Source organism: Scleropages formosus, chromosome 9 (assembly GCF_900964775.1).
Source record: "Scleropages formosus chromosome 9, fSclFor1.1, whole genome shotgun sequence".
NCBI classification, from domain to species: Eukaryota; Metazoa; Chordata; class Actinopteri; order Osteoglossiformes; family Osteoglossidae; genus Scleropages; species Scleropages formosus.
The window spans coordinates 5,559,899-5,577,950 of NC_041814.1; the positions used below are offsets into that span (position 1 = coordinate 5,559,899).

Genomic DNA, 18,052 nt, shown 5'->3' on the forward strand with positions numbered 1-18,052 from the left:
GTGGTTACGTTGAAAATGGTCTAACAAAACACTCAGTTGTGCCTAGTGGAGAGGTCACATGCTGTTGTTATTGTATTTGAAGGATACCCTTGTAAACGGCTCAGAGGTCAACCCACAGTGAGCAATTTCCAGGACCACTAATGGGGAACCGTGCAGCTCAGCATTATACTGAAAACATATCCAGGATAGAGGTTATTCCAGGATAAGGTCTCTGAAACAAATTTATTACATCACAAGCTGCTAACCAAGGCCATTTAGGCAATACTACTATATTCTAACTATAATTTACTACAGTGTCTGCCTTGGCCCATCTTTCATATTTATCCATAGTTTCACAACTGTTGACAATGGTCCGTCCCCCAGCTATCAATCAGATTACACATAATTATGGAAAAACAACAAATGTCACATAAGTGAGAGTGCTCATGATAAATTTACACACAGGCTCAAAGGTTATATAATTAAGACACAAATCAAATATTAACTGGCCATCTTTAAAAATAAATTTAAAAAAATAGCATAATACAGATACGGTCACTATTAGATTTAATAGCTTTATTTCAATGCATCTGTTTTTGTAAAATCAATGTGAATGAAAATAGAACTGCTTTCTCTGCGCTTTTGATACTGGTCTAGCATATCAGCTGTGGAAAGAAACCAAGAAACAACTTTTATAGAACATAGAAAACCAATTATTGTATATGGCTGGAACCAGCAATGGAGAAACCCAGACTCAGTTACACTGATTCTATTAGAAGAGCAAATAAGACTATACATATGCCAAGCTGTTTAAATGCACTACATTAAAATATGAAATTATTCAGCTTAACAATATAAACAACTGTTTAGTTCATCCTTAGTTTCATCACTGGACTTTATAATGGACCACTACACACACAATGATTCAAAGGTTTATCCAGGTAAAAAAAAATAAAAGTTCAAATAGCACAGGAAATTTACTCAGCACAGATAAAAAAGTACTTTAAATTGGTCTGTAGCCACAAATTCCTGGCACCAGCCTGGACATGTTTGTTCTAGCTTTCGAGCTGAAGTCTTGCTGAAAATACTAAAATGCATTGCTTAACGCTCATGACCTGAAAGGCCTGGGTAGGCAGGGACTGTTGAACTAACTAATATTTTTAAATACAGTATAAACCAAACATGTCCACTGGCCTTGAAAATCATTTCCACTTTTTGCAAATGGATTTACAAATCCCATGTATATGCAGAAAGCATACCTCTTTTGTTTAGGAAATAAATTTAAAAGGTTCATGTGAAACTATACTCAATATGAATTCATCACTGAGAAAGACTGTCCAAAGGCCAGCGTACACTAGTTGGAAATATCGTGAAGTCAGGAAAATGAGTGGCTAAGCAGAGATTAAAAATGAACTAGAACCTTAGCTGTTCATCTCTCCCACCCCTCATATGGTGAAGCTAATATTTTGAATGTATTCTTTTCCAGTATTACAGCGATGTCTCATCACAGCAAATCCCAAAGCCACTGAGTGTGATGTCGTGTAATAGAGCCCTACGCTCACACAACTTTAAAATACAAACCCACAATGAGATGGAGTAAAATAATAACAGCTCATATTACTAACCTTTAATCAGCAGCTAGTATCTAACTTGTAATGTTATATACTACACAGTGATGTAGTCATTTATACAGCAAGGCATTCTTACTGTGCCAGTACACTAAACACACTGATAAAGGGAGCCACAACAGGAGCTGAACCAACAACCATCAGGCTGTAACAGCTTAGGTAACAGCCCAAACCCCTACATTACGGTACCCGCTGCTCTACATACACGTTCAATACTTTCTACCTCGTATCTACAAATATTTACCATTAACACAACGTTAAAAACGTTAATAATTATTCGAGCATTTTTTTGAGTAAAGAAATAATGGTTAGATTTGCTTGAGCTCCCTACAGCTGCCGTGACGTAAGAACGCACTTCAGACAGTGGGCCGCGCGACCCGACCGTCGCCCGTCGCGCGCTGGCACGCGGAGCGCGTCTTCCAATGGCACAGCGGGCACGGCGCCGCATCATCCTGCAGCACAACTGGAGCGCACGCGACGGGCCCGGGCTCACGAGCGCGGGCCGCCGCAACGAGCGCTCTCATTCCTTCCGTATCCCTCCACTGAATAAACAATAGAGCGGCTCGCCGCTACCAACAATGCGAGTTTAGTTCCCATGGAGCTCTATGTTACGCCAGTGAGTGAGACAAGTGGAATAGCACAGCCAAGGCTACGTGCAGAAAACACAAAGATAACACTACTGTTTGATTTAAACCGACAAGTCAGCTTAAAATTTACCAGCCCTGCATAATAGACCCACTTATTTTGCTATCGATCCCAAACTGTGCCATTGAAACTTTACATTACAGTTACGAGGCTGAATGTCAAGACGACAGCAAATGTGTTGAACAAAACAATGATTCACAATGTCGACTGATTATTTATCATGCTGAATTACTTGACAAAGTTAATCGGTGCCCAAACGAGCCGTACTTGGGGGCTATGCGATGTCAAGAGCACAGGACATCGATTGGAGTGCTTGAGGTACGAACGCGTCTCCCGCGAACGGGGAACCGAGAGCGCCGGCGTTACAGCCCGGCCGGCGCGTTCCCGTTTGACCTTCGCACACAAAGACGCGGCTGGGCAAACACTCAGCGCCGCACTAGCGATGCGATGTGTCACGTTTTCACGGTTGTCCCGTCGTCGCGGAGACAAAAGACGGGAGCGCGCGGCTGCTGCGGCCGCTCTACTGTGGACAATAACACGAGCTTTGCGTCGCCTTTAGCCCTCGCATCCACCTGCCTTCGTCACTCGCATTTCGCATCTCATTCCACCCACGAACTCGGGCTACGCAGAGACTCACCCAGGACCCCGGACGAGGTTTGCTGCAGGGTAGCGGTGGGCTCCGTCTTCTCCGCTTCTCCTTGCGGTCGGTGTCGGTGCCGGGAGCCCTCGCTGCTCTCGGCACCGCTGCTGGAGGATGCAGCGGTGGGCGCCGCTGTCGCTGCCGTGTCCGGCATGCTGCTGCTGGGGACACCGAGCGCTGAGAACGTCCGCGGACAAGGGAGAGCCGGGTGCGGTGTGTCAGGGCAGCATAGATCGCGGCCGGCCGGAGCGGGGACTGGGGGGTTAAATGGACGTGGAAGTGAGGTGAAGGTTGTTGTGGTTCATCCCGCTTGCAGAGGGGTACATGCAGATAGACGGCAGCGCACCGGAGCCAGTCTTGGTAGGAGGGACAAAGAGGAGAGGAAAGACTGTCTCTCACACACGCTCACGGCTTCGATCGCGCGCGCGCACACACAGAGACTGACGGGGGATTGTTGTGTTTCTCGTCACCTTCCAAGTGCAATTTCAAGCTGTTATGCAGGATAAGGATTAGAGACGGATCTCTTGTCCAGTCGTGATTGATGGACACACTTTTCCTTATAAAAAAAAAAAAAAACAGTGCACTTACAGTAGGCTAATGAGCAAAACAAAAAAAGACTTCATATTAGACATAGACTGGTTTAGTACAACCTGTGCGTTTAAAACAGACACAATGATAACAGTATGTGCATAACAATGGGAACGTGTCCACCCAGTGTTCAGTGAAGCCTAGTGGTGATCTAATATATATATATATATATATATATATATATATATGTAATATATACTGTATATACAGTAACTCCACTCAGTTCTCTTTTATATGTCTCTGTCTTCTCCGACACAAGACAAGCTGCAACGTCACCGAGTAGATATGTTTGTGTGTCCTTTCATGGTTTGGCGATACAAAGAAAAAAAATACTTGCAGGCGTGGTACAAACAGTGCAAGAAGTTCACCTGCTTCTTTTTACTGCAGTACCTGTCAAGAACAGTTTGTGTAGAACAGGTAGAGCCTCCAAGCCCCGGAGCTGGCATCATGATAGGGACACAGGCTGTCCTGGGTCATTACAGAGGTTGTGATTTATTCATCCTTGTACACTGTCTCATTGGTATAATTTTTCATTTAGGTTTCAGTGAGCTTGGGTGAGCCATGGCCAGGTAGATTATTTTCTCTCTTAGAACTTCCTAGATGTTTGGAATAAATAGTGCATTTCTTGTAGGCTTCATGCATCAGAAATAGTGCTTTTCTTGTAGATTTCATGCATCATTGGATCACATTCTCTATGCTTATGTATGCACAATATATTTTGCTTGCCATGGCAAAATATACACTTGCAGAACATTGCAAATTCAGTATTATACACTGCAGAATTATCTGTTATCTGCATGTTTATCATACAGACAATTAACACACACACACACACACACACACACACACACACACACACACACACACACATTTTCAGAACCGCTTGTCCCAGACGGGGTCACGGGGAACCGGAGCCTACCCGGTAACACAGGGCGTAAGGCTGGAGGGGGAAGGGGACACACCCAGGATGGGGACAATTAACATATTGACTTTAACTAAGTAATTTATACAGTACCCGTATACCACACAGAAAGAGCAATTCTGAACATTCTACCACATGAAGAAGAAATATAGAAGTATTTTAGCAAGAACAATATAGAATACAGACTTGGTACAGTATAAAACAGTTCTGTCTATATGCATATGTTGCATAAACTATATATCATTTGTGGGCATTCTTTATGAAATGCTAACAAATAAAAATCTTAACTATAACACACAAATACTCATGTAATAATCAAATTGCAGTGGAACTTTATTTCAGCTGTGTTGACTTGCTGTGTTTCAAAGGTATTGGCATGCCATGTCTTGACAGGAAGTAGACTACAGGCAGGGTGCTAATGCTTCATGAAATGTTGTGGCTGTCTGCTTGTCGAAGCATTAGTGGTATCAGTGATTGCGCATGCAGATTAGCATCCCCCTCCCCGGGCCAAATGGGAAAAAAAGTATTTTTTCTCGTCATTCTCCTGGCTTACGTCTGTTCAGCCCTCCCTCCTTCAGAGGCAGCCCCACTGCATGAATTCTGCTTACTCACCACTGGCTTACTCTGCTTAGATGAAAAAACCTGCAGTGTGCCACAACACTTATAAGTTTAACACTGTGTGTGAATCATTAATTCACTAATCCTCAGGCAAGAGCCTTGAGCCACTAAGGAAGTATTACAGCCATTCTCATGAGAAAAACTACTTCACCTACTTCCAGATCAGCAAACATGACAAGCCTACAAAAATGGGATGAATGATACAGTTTGAAAGCACTCTATTTTCACTTACTAGGGTTCGATCCCTTCTCAGTCTGTGTGGAGTTTGCATGTTCACCCCATGTTCTCATGGGTTTCCTCTCATAGTCCAAAAACATGTGTTTCAGGGAAACTGGTGATGCTAATTTTCCTGTGGCCCCTACCACTGGGTAGTCAGTGCTGGTCCCATGCCTAGGTAAATGGTGAGGGTTGATGTCAGGAAGGGCGTCTGGTTGTAAAATCTCTGCTGAAACCACATTTCAAATGCTGCAGTACTTGCTGAGGCAAAATGGCCGATCTGGGTTCTCCAGGAAAATGCGCTGTAAAACTGAACAGTAGTAAACCTATGCATTTATTGTTAAAGCCATCTTCTTGCAATCAACGGGCTACCTTTGAATACCATTAAGTTCCTAACCATGAACTAATACAGTGAACACTTGCCAGTTGTATAAATAGGTAAAAAAAATTGTAATTTGCCTTTGAAAAAGACACCAGATAAACTACTGTTAATGATGTTTATACAAGTGTTTCTGCTAAAATACCTCTTCAAACATGCAAAAATTCCACATAACTTAGTGTATTTCTCTTTTGAAGATGTCTCCAAATGAAGGATTTTTTTTTCATTTATTACTGTATATTTCAGGTTATACAGCTGTTATTTCAAGTCATGTTAAGAAAAGGTAGAAATGCACTGACTATCATTGGGACCTGGCTGTGAAAATCAGAATTAATACACTGGATTTCTTTGTGTATTTTCATTCAACCCATTCCACTGCTATGATTTCAGTTAAATTAATTACATGATTTATCCTCTTGCATTTTCCCTTGAAACACTGGGATTTTTAAGTTGACAAGTTGCTGCTGTTTCCAGATAAAATTTATTTGATTCCCAGAACTGCAGATGTATATACATGTATTAAATCCCATATACACATGATTCATACATGCATATCTGTATACATATTTTGCTCCAAGAGTGAAAGACCCTAATCAAATTAAAGAAACACGTGCCAACTGAACATGTCATATGTTTAGCATATTTCACATTTAAGGCTAAGCCTTTAAAAATCCGAGTAAGCAATTTGCTTTCTGCTTTGTTTTCATAATAAATGCATGCATCTCCACAGTTCTTTCTTACACTACATAGGAAAAGAAGGAAGGAGAGACTGCTGTCCTCTTATGCTGGTGCATTCTTATGAGAAACGTGTTACTTTCATAAGTAACATTAAGAGTGTGGTGTTTTACACCAAGAGCAAATCATTGAGAGTTTTTTAAAAGAAAGGTTCCTGCCAGCCTGTAGGGTACAAGTTGACAAAGGCTGATTAATTGTCATTGGTTAATTCTTAATTGAAGAGGAATTTGTTATGGGCTGCACTGGGGCTAAGGCGGGCTTTTTCGCGCGGGAGCAAAAGGTTCCACAGAGAAATTGTGACACAAGCTGCTGTTCTTAATAAAATCTTTTATTTGTGCACTCAAAGTGTTCCAGTGCCGTGTTTCTGTAAAACCTCCAGGACGATGGATCCTTTCGGACACCACAAACTTGTAACAAAGAGTTAGAAAAATCCAAACGTGGGTGACATCCTAGATAGAACTGCATCCCACCTGCACATGCTGGCCTGAAATGGAACGTGGATCAGCTTGTCTCTGAGTTGTCATTATTTGTGTGCTTACTGAAAACTTGTACTCATAGTATGATAGTATACACATTACTCACGGACGTTAGGTTCATAGGAGAGAACAGTAAACAAGGCTGACGTGTTTTTCTACAAGCTAAGACTGCTTCACTTATTAACATTTATACAAGGCGATTTCTGAACAGCTGTCATATTTTCGTCCTAATCTTGACGACTAAAGTAAAACAAGCATTATTTCCTTGACTAATTCTGATAGCCTTGACCTTGTTACATGACTCCAGCAGCGCTGGATTTCGAGAATTCCGAGGTCTCCGTACATTTAAAAAAACAAAAAAAAAACGCGTTACATCTCGTGCCACTGACGTCACAACGAAAAACATTTTGAACGTAAAACTGTAGAATAATACAAGCGTAGTGTACATTACTCACTGTCTGTATTCGGCCCTCCAACTCTGAGTTGTCACGCCGGTACTGATGTGTTTTCTTTCGTTTCTTACATGAAATGGGTCACAGCAAAAGCTGAAGCTATGAATTTGTATAATTGCATAGGCTTTCACACCTGAGAATTACAAATTTCATTGTGGGATTTTTCAGACAAGTTTTTTTTTCCTTTTTGCTTTAAAAGTCATTTATAGTATGAAGTTGACCAGGAACCTTTAAGACGGTACACAATGGGAGGGTTATATTATTGATTGACATGAATTGGGCAAGTAAACTTTAAGAAGGCTGCATGACGTCATACGAAAGTCCAATCAAAGTTGTCATCCTAACAGGCGGAAGCTTGACATATTTCGAGTTTTACATGCCATGGGTGCGTTTGGGGATGGTGACAGTTTAGTCACGATTCGTACTGGTGTTCGATGAGTCATGCGTCGCGGCTTCGTGAACAATCTTTTACTTGTTTAATCTGCACTTAGTCTCAGCGACACACTCCCTCTTATGAGTGACTTACCATAGAAACGATTAATTAATAATTGTTGTTGAAAGGCAAATCGAAAAAAGATGAAAGACATGTTTGTGCGTTGTAGAGCGTTGTGGAGATCTTCGTTTGTTAGAAACGGACTCAGGTTTGTTATCCGTTTTACGCCGGGGTTATATAGGTGTGCTGTACTCATGCCAGTAGCAGACTTACTACGTCTCCGCGTTGCCACTGCACGTTCAGCACTGTTTAGCACAGCTCTCCACTCACTCACTGTGCAGCCCTTGTTTTTCCCCACTACGCTCACACTAGTTCTTCTCTCTCTCTCCAACAGATCGTGTTCACTAAAGGCTTTGTGCACGAGAGTTGTGCACGATGCCGACACCATTTTCGCATTGTCATCGGGACATGGGAAGTGTGGAGTGGCGGTGGTGCGGGTCAGCGGCCCGGCCTCGGGTTTTGCCCTCCAGAGCATAGCTGGCTTCAGACACACCCTGCCTGCTGCCCGTACCGCTCTTCTTCGCAACATCACCGACCCCCATTCCCAGGAGCTGCTTGACAGGGCGCTCGTCCTCTGGTTTCCAGGTCTGACCTCACCTTAGGGACTCATACAAACACTTGATGGTCATGTATCTTGCATTTTGTCATTTGGCCTGCATAGTAATCTGTAATGTCATATAGCTGTGGTGTAGTGGTGGGACAGCTGGTAGCGTAGTGATTAGAGCTTTTGCATCCAAAGGTCATTGGTTTGATCCTGCCACTGGCTGTTGTACCTTTGAGTAAGGTACCTGCCCTAAATTGTTCTGTTACCCATCTGTATAAATGGGTAAATAAGTATAGTAGCTTGTAATAAGTGTAACCTTAACACTGTAAGTTGCTTTGGAGAAAAATGTCGGCTAAATGTGTAGTCCCTTCTCACTTGTCTGTTTTCAGGGCCTCGCAGTTTCACCGGGGAAGACTGCGCCGAGTTCCACATACATGGAGGCCCTGCGGTCATCAGTGGAGTTTTGAAAGCCCTGGGTAAGGAAAAAAAATGGTAAGAATCTTGCACTTGAGCAATAGTCGCAGAACGTATGTCCATCATTCTTCAACATTCTTGCCTCTGGAAGAGTTGCTAAGTTTACACATCTGGGTCCAGTTCTTCCACTGTTGGTCAGTGGCCATGCAGTACCTCTCAGTCACTGGTAGAGGGCACAAGTGTGTTACTTGTAGTTTCATACTACTGCTGCTTGCACAGACTGCAGTGTCTTAACTGCTCCTTTATTATATGACATTGTCTGTTTAAAATGAGGTTGTGGCGTGGCGGGTTTGGCCGGGTCTCACTCTCTGGCAGGTCTGGGGTTCAAGGCCTGCTTGAGGTGCCTTGCGACGGACTGGCGTCCCATCCTGGGTGCATCCTCCCCCTGCAGCCTTGTGCCCTGTGTTGCTGGGTTAGGCTCCGGCTTGCTGTGACCCCGCTTGGGACAAGTGGTTTCAGACTCTGTGTGTGTGTGTGTGTGTGTGTGTGTTTGTTTAAAATGATATACCTGTCCAAAGAGTATGTTCATGTTTTCAGACAAGTGGTGCGTAATCATGTGTCTCACCCTCACACTTTTGAGGTACAGTCTTTAAAGTTATGTAAAGCCAGAGAAGCAGTTTTAGAAACTTCACAGATAGATAATCCACAGACTGCAGATTAAAAACAAATATCCACCTGTATGAATGGGGAAAGTCATTGTAAATAAATTAGCATACAAAATTAACTTTGTAAATCACTTCTGTAAAGTGTCAACTAAATAACTTATTTAGAATAATAGTTATAAATTGTAGTCAGAATCAGTATAAGCATTATCAGAATAGTAAATACTACAGTGTAATAATAATGTAAGTGGAGTTGATGTAATGTAATAATGTTATCATTTAATGGCAAAAGTAACTTACCAGGTTCTTAACAGCAAGCCTACACACTAAAGGTGGGATTATAGTAATGTAGAGTTTGAATTTTAGTGTAGCATACAGTATGTAACTTTTGGTTCTTGACAGCACCTGAATTATAATATTACATTAATTTTTTTCAGTGAGTGCTGAAGCAGGTGATTATTTAAAGTGCACCTTGTGTTGAGTCCTGTGTGCACATCTCAGGCAGCCTACCAGGCGTACGAGCAGCAACGGCCGGAGAGTTCACGAGACGTGCATTTCTCGCGGGCAAGCTCGATCTGACTGAGGTGGAGGGCCTGGGGGACCTGATTCACGCGGAGACTGAAGCTCAGAGAAGACAGGCTCTCCGACAGATGGCTGGAGACCTAGCACGACTTTACCAGGATTGGAGCCAGCATTTGACGAGGGTACGCTGACTCACAGCACACTTTTTTCCCTGCTTTTTACTTTTAAGTGTTTGTTTTCTGGACATGGATTAAAGCTACTGTTGGACAAAATCACCTTTCCAGTAGGGATTGTCCACTGGTGCTGAATATCACTACATAGCCCTCCAGTGCTGTTGTGTGCATAACTATGTGAGTCAAAATGCTTTATAATATAAAAATGTCCATTTGGTACTATATGTGGTTTTGTTTTTCTGGCTGTTAATTTGCGTTAAATACCAGAAGACTCAAGCAGATTCAGTATTTATTTTTGCCATAAACATGAATTATCAAGGGAGATGATACGTAACTCATTTTGATGATAAAGCTAGAAGTAATTATCACAATAGATAATACAAGTTAAATAGTTTGTAGTACATTGTTCTCAAAATTGTTAAAAGTCTTGGGTCTAAAAATATTTCAATTGATAAAGCACAAAAATCAGTTTTGGAAGATGGATTTTCATCTTCTGTTTCAAATCAATATCTAAAATATTTAAGAGTCAGTTTAATCTCTGCTGCATCAGATTTCATCTGCTTTTTCCTGAGGAAAGGGTGTTTCCCATGTGAAAATTGGCAAAGAAAATAGGTTGATATGATTATATTGTAGTAAGATACTGAGGCATCTCGCACACACGGGGTCGTGGGGAGCCGGAGCCAAACCCGACAACACAGGGTGTAAGGCTGGAGGGGGAGGGGGAGGGGACACACCCAGGACGGGACACCAGTCCATCGCAAGGCACCGCAAGCGGGACTTGAACCCCAGACCTACCAGAGAGGAGGACCCAGTCCAACCCACTGTGCCACCACACCCCCCACTGAGGCATCAAGGGTAGTTTTTATGCAAGGTTTCTTCATAATGTTTTGATGCAACTGAAAAACTTATAAAGATTAATAATAATATTTTTCCAATAAAAAATTCTTTATGATTATGTGGTGTGTCTACAGCTGTGGTGGATTCTGAGCGGTCACTGTTGAGTTTGTGGAAGCTGGATAATATGTCTAATGGGCGCTTGTGAGCAGACCAGTGAGAAATGAGATGACATCATGTTCTAACTTGGAGCCAGGCCAAGCCAGTGTGGTTATACTGACCTCCTTGCAAAGCCTGTGTTTCCGGAGTGGTCCTACTCTGGCTGCTCATCTACGTAAATGCTTCTTAAACTTACCTCTCACTAGGCGGGTAAGGGAGACAAAGATAATTTGAGCTTTCCTGAGGAAATCTGTCTTGTTGAAAATATTCTCAAATTGTACTTGGTTTATAACTGTGAAAGTCATAGCTAAATAGACCAGTAACCCCCAGCTCTAGTGTCAAACTCCCTGAATGGTAAAAAAAAAAAATCATAATTGATATTTTTCTTGTTAAGATCTTAATTACTGAAAACTTGAGTTGATCTTGTTACTACACGCCAATATTTTAAGTTTTTATATGGATATGTAACCTGTTTTCTTAGTTCATCAATTAGACAGGTATCATTGTACGGCTAGGGCACCAGTCCTATTGTGTATGCCTTCGCCATTATTGTGAATATATTACTAAAAATTTTCAGATTGTTGATAGAGAGTGATTACAGTTGTAGAGACATCTGATTTCATGAGTCTTGTGCTCTTACTTCTGTGTTGTTGTGATTTTCATGGTCTAATTTCTCCACAGTGTTTGGCTCATGTGGAAGCCTTCATTGACTTTGGTGAGGATGAACTGATTGAGAATGAGGTCCTCAATCAAGGTATGTTTTTTGTTTGTGGTGGAGGGGACATGCTGACAGGTAGAATGCATCAGTGGGAAACCTGGTCAGGGATTTTGTGTTTTTTCCTGTTTGCATTTGGTGCAAGCTAGAAACTGGGAGTGTAAGGGAAAAATAGAGGCTAAAATGCTGAAAAGACAATTTCCTTTAGGATGTAGGGAGAAAGGGTGTCGATGACCCACTGGGGCTCCAGTCACCTCTGAGGCATGCAGTGCATTCTGTACACAAGTTTTCATTGTCCACAGCATCCTCTTTGGGGCCAGACCTGTGTACTCCTTTTCCCATGTCCTGCAAATCTGCAGACACTCCTTAGAGCTATTGTTGGAATGTAAACATATTATACCTACCAAAAGTAACTTAAAATTCTCCTGAAACAATTGTTTATGACCCACTAATAATACTGTACCAAGGATCTTCAAAAAAGTATATTTTCAGTCATTTTAAATAATTTATTTTACTACAGCTTGAAGGTAATGTTAATGTTAATTTGTTTAGTGGATTCCACTTAGCTGGCAAGTAACTTAAAGTGTTTTGTTTGTATGGGAGTCTATTTGCTATTATTTATTCATTTATTTTGCTTGGTAACTATTTACATTTTTCAAGGGTGTGGCAGTAGGATTGAGGATTTAAACCCAGGCCTTTGAGTGCAAGGCCACAATTCTGAGTGCTGTGCTACCTGCTGCCTATATATTAAAATACACGTCCTTTGTTAATATCCAACATTTGTACAGATCCTGTAAATAAATAATGGAATATCTGTGTTATTAACATGTGGGGAACATGAGTGTAGACTTATGAACAAATCAACTTGCAATCACATTTGTAGTTGCAGTTGTGTACATAAGCTGAGGAGCCAGTGTATTTAGTTTACTATTCCAATAATGGTGCAAAAGGTAAAATGCAAAATGTGTTCAGATGTCCTTGTAGTGCCACATGTGCGCAGCAGTAAATCTGTCAAACTCTATCACACACTATGGATTGGAAGTGTCTGATGAACGGCCTTTTGGCACTACTTTGTGAAGGACTCCGAGGGTCTTGCTGCAGATGTAATAAATCTCTTCTCCCACGGGTGCAGTGGACCACGGTGTGTCCCAGCTCCAGCTCCAAATGGAGAGGCACCTGCAGGACGAGCGGCGTGGGGAACGACTCCGCAACGGAGTCCAGGTGGTAATTGCAGGAGCTCCCAATGCAGGAAAAAGCAGCCTCCTTAACCTGCTCTGTAAGATTGCCGTCTGACAGCCACTTTGTAGAGGCAACTTTCCTAAAATACTGCTTTAAGAAGAAAAATTGTGGTGTGTTTTATTATAAGGTCTCTAAATCCTCTGATCCCAGTAAGTTTTGCACCATAAATTGACCAGACAGCTGTTTACCATTGACTTTTAATTTTTTTTTTAGAAATAATTAATATAAACTAAGGGGGGGGGCGCAGTGAGTTTGGCCGGGTCCTGCTCTCTGGTGGGTCTGGGATTCAAGTCCTGCTTGGGGTGCCTTGCATTGGACTGGTGTTCCGTCCTGGGTGTATCCCCTCCCCCTCCAGCCTTGCGCCCTATGTTGCTGGGTTAGGCTCCGGTTAGCCGCGACCCCGCTTGGAATAAGTGATTTCAGACTGTGTGGGTGTGTAATATAAACTAAGAATGACTAAGCTAAATGAATGAGAAGACAATAAAAAATGTCATTGTGTGCTTTCTAAAGAAAAAAGAAATATGTAGGCAGTGTGATTTATTTAAGCAAATCTGCAGTAATGATATCATTAGTGGTGCTCACTGTAATGGTCATATATTCTTAAAATGATCTGCTTTGGACTCAGATTTTTGTGCATTTACTGTATTATTCTAGGTTTTTTCTTTTAGGAAAACCAGTAGGCAACAGCTGCATACTCCCCATTTTCTTCCTATCCAGGCCGCCGTCCCGCAGCCATTGTGTCTCCGGTCCCAGGGACAACCAGGGATGTAGTAGAGACACACTTGGACATTGGGGGATTTCCTGTGGTGCTAAGTGATACAGCTGGACTCAGAGATACTGTGGACGGTGTGGAGAGAGAGGGTGTTCGTAGAGCCAGGGAAAGGTATGGCACTGCCTGGCTGCGAGTACAGAAAGCAGAGCAGGGTGAAAACAGCTTGCAGTTACACTGCTCAAGTTATATTTTAGCAGTCAAGTAATGGTTTATTGTCTCTGGTATGGAAGTTTATAATCCAATAAAATAAATTCATTTGGGGTTTAAAATACAATAAATTAGAAATTCCTTGTGCTTTTTGTTTTTACAAACATGCTTAAAATGTGATCTTGAGAATATATTTTGTGTTTTTAAGAAACTTTTCTACCAATGAAACATGCAGCATACAAGGGGGTATCCAGTTTTAACTGCTCTATGACCAGTTGTTTATTTAGAAACACAGAGACCCCCAAAACTGTTCTAAGGGAGGGAAAGGTACAATCTAGTTTTTACCAAGTAGATGGAACAACAGAGTCATAGTGTCTGAGTCCATGATAGGTGATGGAAGGAATACCTGCCCCTTTTTGTCCCTCAGGGTGGACCTGTCTGATGTTACCCTTGTGATGTTGGATTTGACGCAGCTTCCTAAAGACCACCAAAGTGTGCCCAGCTTCCTCATGGACCACCTCAGATCCACGCTTCTCAGTGGGGAGGACCTTAGGGATTCCTTACAAAAGTTCCTTTTGGTTTTCAACAAGAGAGACCTTCTTCCTCAAGAGCAGCTGGATAACATACAGAAAACTATCATTCACATGGAGGGTTTGCCCCCAGCCTGCTTACTCTCATGCCAGTCTGGAGATGGGTTTGACCAGTTTCTCAGAGTCCTGCAAAACAGATTACAAACTTTGTAAGTCCTACTGTTCATTACTTGCTGAATCAGCGTGTATGTTTGAGGAGCAACGAGCAAATTTTTTTTAATTTTTTATTTAAATGGTACATATATACACATTTGATGGATGTCTCTTCAAAACCACAGGTGTGGAGACCCCCTGGTTGGTTCCCCAAGTCTGACCCAAGCTCGGCACCGTTCTCATCTGCAGCAGAGTCTGAGGGCTCTGGCCCAGTACCATCAATACCGTGATCTGGATCTGGCACTTTCTGCAGAAGGGCTCCGATTGGCTCTTGCTAGTCTAGGCCGAATCACTGGCAAAGTGGGCCCTGAGGAAATTCTGGACATTATCTTCAGAGATTTCTGCATAGGAAAATAGCCAATGGGCCAAGACTTATACCTGATGAATGCACAAAATATAATTTAACAATTTTGATATTTCACTTATTTCATCGTTGTGGTACAGCGATGATCTTGTAGAAATATGCTAAAGTCAGAACTACACCAAAGTGTTACACTTCTCATACATGCATATATCCACATGTAAAGAGAAAGGACTTTTCTAGAAAAAATCCTTGGTTTTCTTTGTGTCCCTGCCTGTCTTCTTTAAAATAGATATTTGTGCTTCCTATGTGATCTTTGCATATCTGCTTCCAGGTTTCTTCTCATTGCACCCAGTGTTGGCATGCAGCTGTCTGAGAACCACTTCACAGGGCTGCTCAGTATGTGCCTTCCTCCTATTTGGTGCTTAGGTCTAATGCCACCCTTTCTTCATCTCCTGTGTGGAAGAAATTCAACACAACTCAAAGGACCTAAGATAGAAGAGAGGGAAAGCATCTTACTTTATTTCACCCAACCTAGAAGGAGAGTCCCTGTCCCCTGTGTTGGAGTCTTGGCGGTCTCCCCAAGCATCCAATACACACATGTTGGCTTTCTTTCTTGTGGTCAATGCGTATTCAGCTTATGTATGCTTCTGATTTGTTCCTTATCTACATTTCCTATAGGCTGAAGTAAGTTATGCACATCATATAGCAAGCACCCTACACCCCTTCAGTTTTATCTCAATCTGCCAACATTATTTATTTTCTTGTTTTTCAGTTCCACCCAGCATCAGTTACCCATTACAGTTGGGGGTGCAGTTTTGGTATATCCTGTTTCTCGCAAAATCACTTTCTGCAGCAGTTACAGAACACATCAGCTGTGTTAATGCATACCATCATTTTTACTCCATTTTCTTATTTTCCTCTCACACCTGTTTTGATAAAATAGGAAGGTTGCTCTACACTAGGTGTCTTTGTCATACCTGTCATGAACAGAGGTTTGATCACCTGTTGAATCCCTCAGAACCCTTGTAGAGATTTAAAGGTGCACTAGTTGTCTAAGAGTAGTTGGTTGTTTTCCTTTTGAATGTGCTTTAGGTAGTGTGTTTAATGAAGGTGTGTCATACTATGAAAATCAACTGAGAATTGGATCTTATGGAAACTGCAGTCATCTCAAACAAACTAATCCCTGTTGATTTAACATAAATTTTATTGTAACTTCTTTGTAACAAAAAAGGTGCACAATCAACCATCTTTGTCTCTCCCACTCACTTTACTGGGGTCAGCCTGGAGTCCTGATTGCTCATAGTGGAAAAACACTTGGCATTAAACACAGGATATCCTTAGAGGAGGTGCCTTAAGCAGGTCCTGCTGCTAATGGACAGCTGCCCTGTTTTCTCTGTTTCATTTCTCTTCTTTCTAGCCTGTTTCCTCATGTTTTCCTCCTAGCAGGATGAATATATAATAAAACTGGCAGTCAAAACAGTGGTCACCACTCCAGCAAGGAGCTGAGATGTTTGTTTCATTGTCTCCAGACAAACGATACCAGCGGCAGTGTCTTGGTGCAGATCTTATTTGGCAATGATTAAATGAGGAGGTGATTAGTTGATCAATCACCGGGATGTTGGAAGCACAACCACTGTTGTATTGTTTTGCTTTTATTTGAAGTGACATTTGAGTATTGTATGTAATTATATACATTTTTGTACAGACAAGATTTTTTTACCCAAGACAATTAGTATAATACAATGTGTATTGATAGACACTGAAAAGAGATTGATTGTACATTTCCATTAAAAAAAGACAATAATACTAATTTGGGCAATTGTGCTATTTCAAGAATAAACTTTAAGGCTAAAGAGTAAATTGAACTGCTGAAAAGAATTCACAGAATTTGTTAATTGAGAAAGAACTATTGACTAATTAAGTAATGAGTGTTAGCAAGAATATTTGGATTTTTCAAAACTGATCTTGTCAGTGCAAGAGTATGCAAACACCTTTTCTAACTGAAATAACCCAGCAACTCTGCAAACAAAACAAAGAAAAACAGTACATTAAATTTGTATGTATTAAGTTACACAACAGAATGCAGTTCCCAACATGATAAATCTTTCATGATTATTTAAATGAAAAATTCTTTTTCATCGTTATTTTGCCATTTGTACTTGTGCAAAATTTGTCCCGTTAATATCTTTGAAATAATATTTTATTAATTTTCTAAGCTTTTGGAATTGCATATTTGCAGGGTAGCAGTCGTGGCAGTATATTAATGAAAAAATTCAATCCAGAAGTTTTTTCTATCCTGCCTTTCAGCTGAGAATAATTCCATTTGAGAATATGAACAATATGAACATGGTCCAGATGAATACTCCTCATACTGAGAAATAACCTCAAATCCTGGAACTTTGTTTTGATGAATACCTGATGTTTGGTACATTCCTGAGGGAACCAGTAGAAGACAGTGGTTCTAAAGCACTTCAATGGTATGGAGTTTTTCTTCTCTCAGCATCGCTGTTATTGGAAAGTTAGTGCACCAAAAAAAAAAAAAATCCACACATGCATGCTCACTAGATAAGTTTGCAGAAGGTGGAAAAGGGATCATCGTAGATCAGGAGTATAGATACTGATACATCTGTAAGCCCTTTTACATGGGAAATACTGAATATTTCTCTCACTTCAGAAAAGCTTCTCAAAAGATGTAAGCAACTCCATAAAGTAGCCCTATCTCTCCAAGACACTGATATATGCAGACAGTGAACACTGTCGGTGTCAAGTTCTGCTGTGTTCGGTCCTGCATCCTACACTGTTTACCAGGTGTGTCATTAGGTTCAGGCAGAATTCTGCAGCCACATTTCCCCTACATATAAGTGCATGCACTGTTCCAGGATCTTTCTGCAGTCTTCAGCCCTTCCATCAAGTACTGCTTCATCTCTCCTGTGGAATAAGAACCAAGCAACATGTCAGTGACTGAAACCATGTACAGTAGACCAGCTATCTAAATTTTTTTTGCATTATTTTCCTGACATACGGGGGCGTGGTGGCGCAGTGGGTTGGACCAC

General features: G+C 41.5%; 2 protein-coding genes across 2 annotated transcripts in view; one reads left to right on the top strand and one right to left on the bottom strand.

The window, feature by feature from the left end:
• The window catches only part of ano8b (anoctamin 8b), a 30,265-nt gene extending 26,956 nt beyond the window's left edge, over window positions 1-3,309 (bottom strand). The window contains exon 1 of the mRNA XM_029255044.1: window positions 2,890-3,309. Coding sequence (XP_029110877.1) covers window positions 2,890-3,046 — 157 coding nt within the window. The 5' untranslated portion in view covers window positions 3,047-3,309. The remainder of the gene's footprint in view (window positions 1-2,889) is intronic.
• A 4,360-nt stretch (window positions 3,310-7,669) lies between these two features.
• On the top strand, window positions 7,670-16,769 carry gtpbp3 (GTP binding protein 3, mitochondrial). Its single transcript, XM_018745962.2, has 9 exons — window positions 7,670-7,919; window positions 8,106-8,356; window positions 8,705-8,791; window positions 9,893-10,095; window positions 11,761-11,833; window positions 12,927-13,070; window positions 13,751-13,916; window positions 14,380-14,691; window positions 14,821-16,769. Exons 1-9 carry the CDS (start codon window positions 7,855-7,857, stop codon window positions 15,050-15,052), a joined length of 1,533 nt encoding a protein of 510 aa, XP_018601478.2. The 5' UTR covers window positions 7,670-7,854; the 3' UTR covers window positions 15,053-16,769.
• The last annotated feature ends 1,283 nt before the right edge of the window (window positions 16,770-18,052 follow it).

Coding starts and splice junctions, on each gene's coding strand:
- gtpbp3 (XM_018745962.2), top strand. CDS start 7,855: ATGAAAGACATGTTTGTGCGTTGTAGAGCGTTGTGGAGATCTTCGTTT. Junction 10,096..11,760: donor GGAGCCAGCATTTGACGAGG/GTACGCTGACTC, acceptor ATTTCTCCACAG/TGTTTGGCTCATGTGGAAGC. Junction 13,917..14,379: donor GTTCGTAGAGCCAGGGAAAG/GTATGGCACTGC, acceptor TTTGTCCCTCAG/GGTGGACCTGTCTGATGTTA.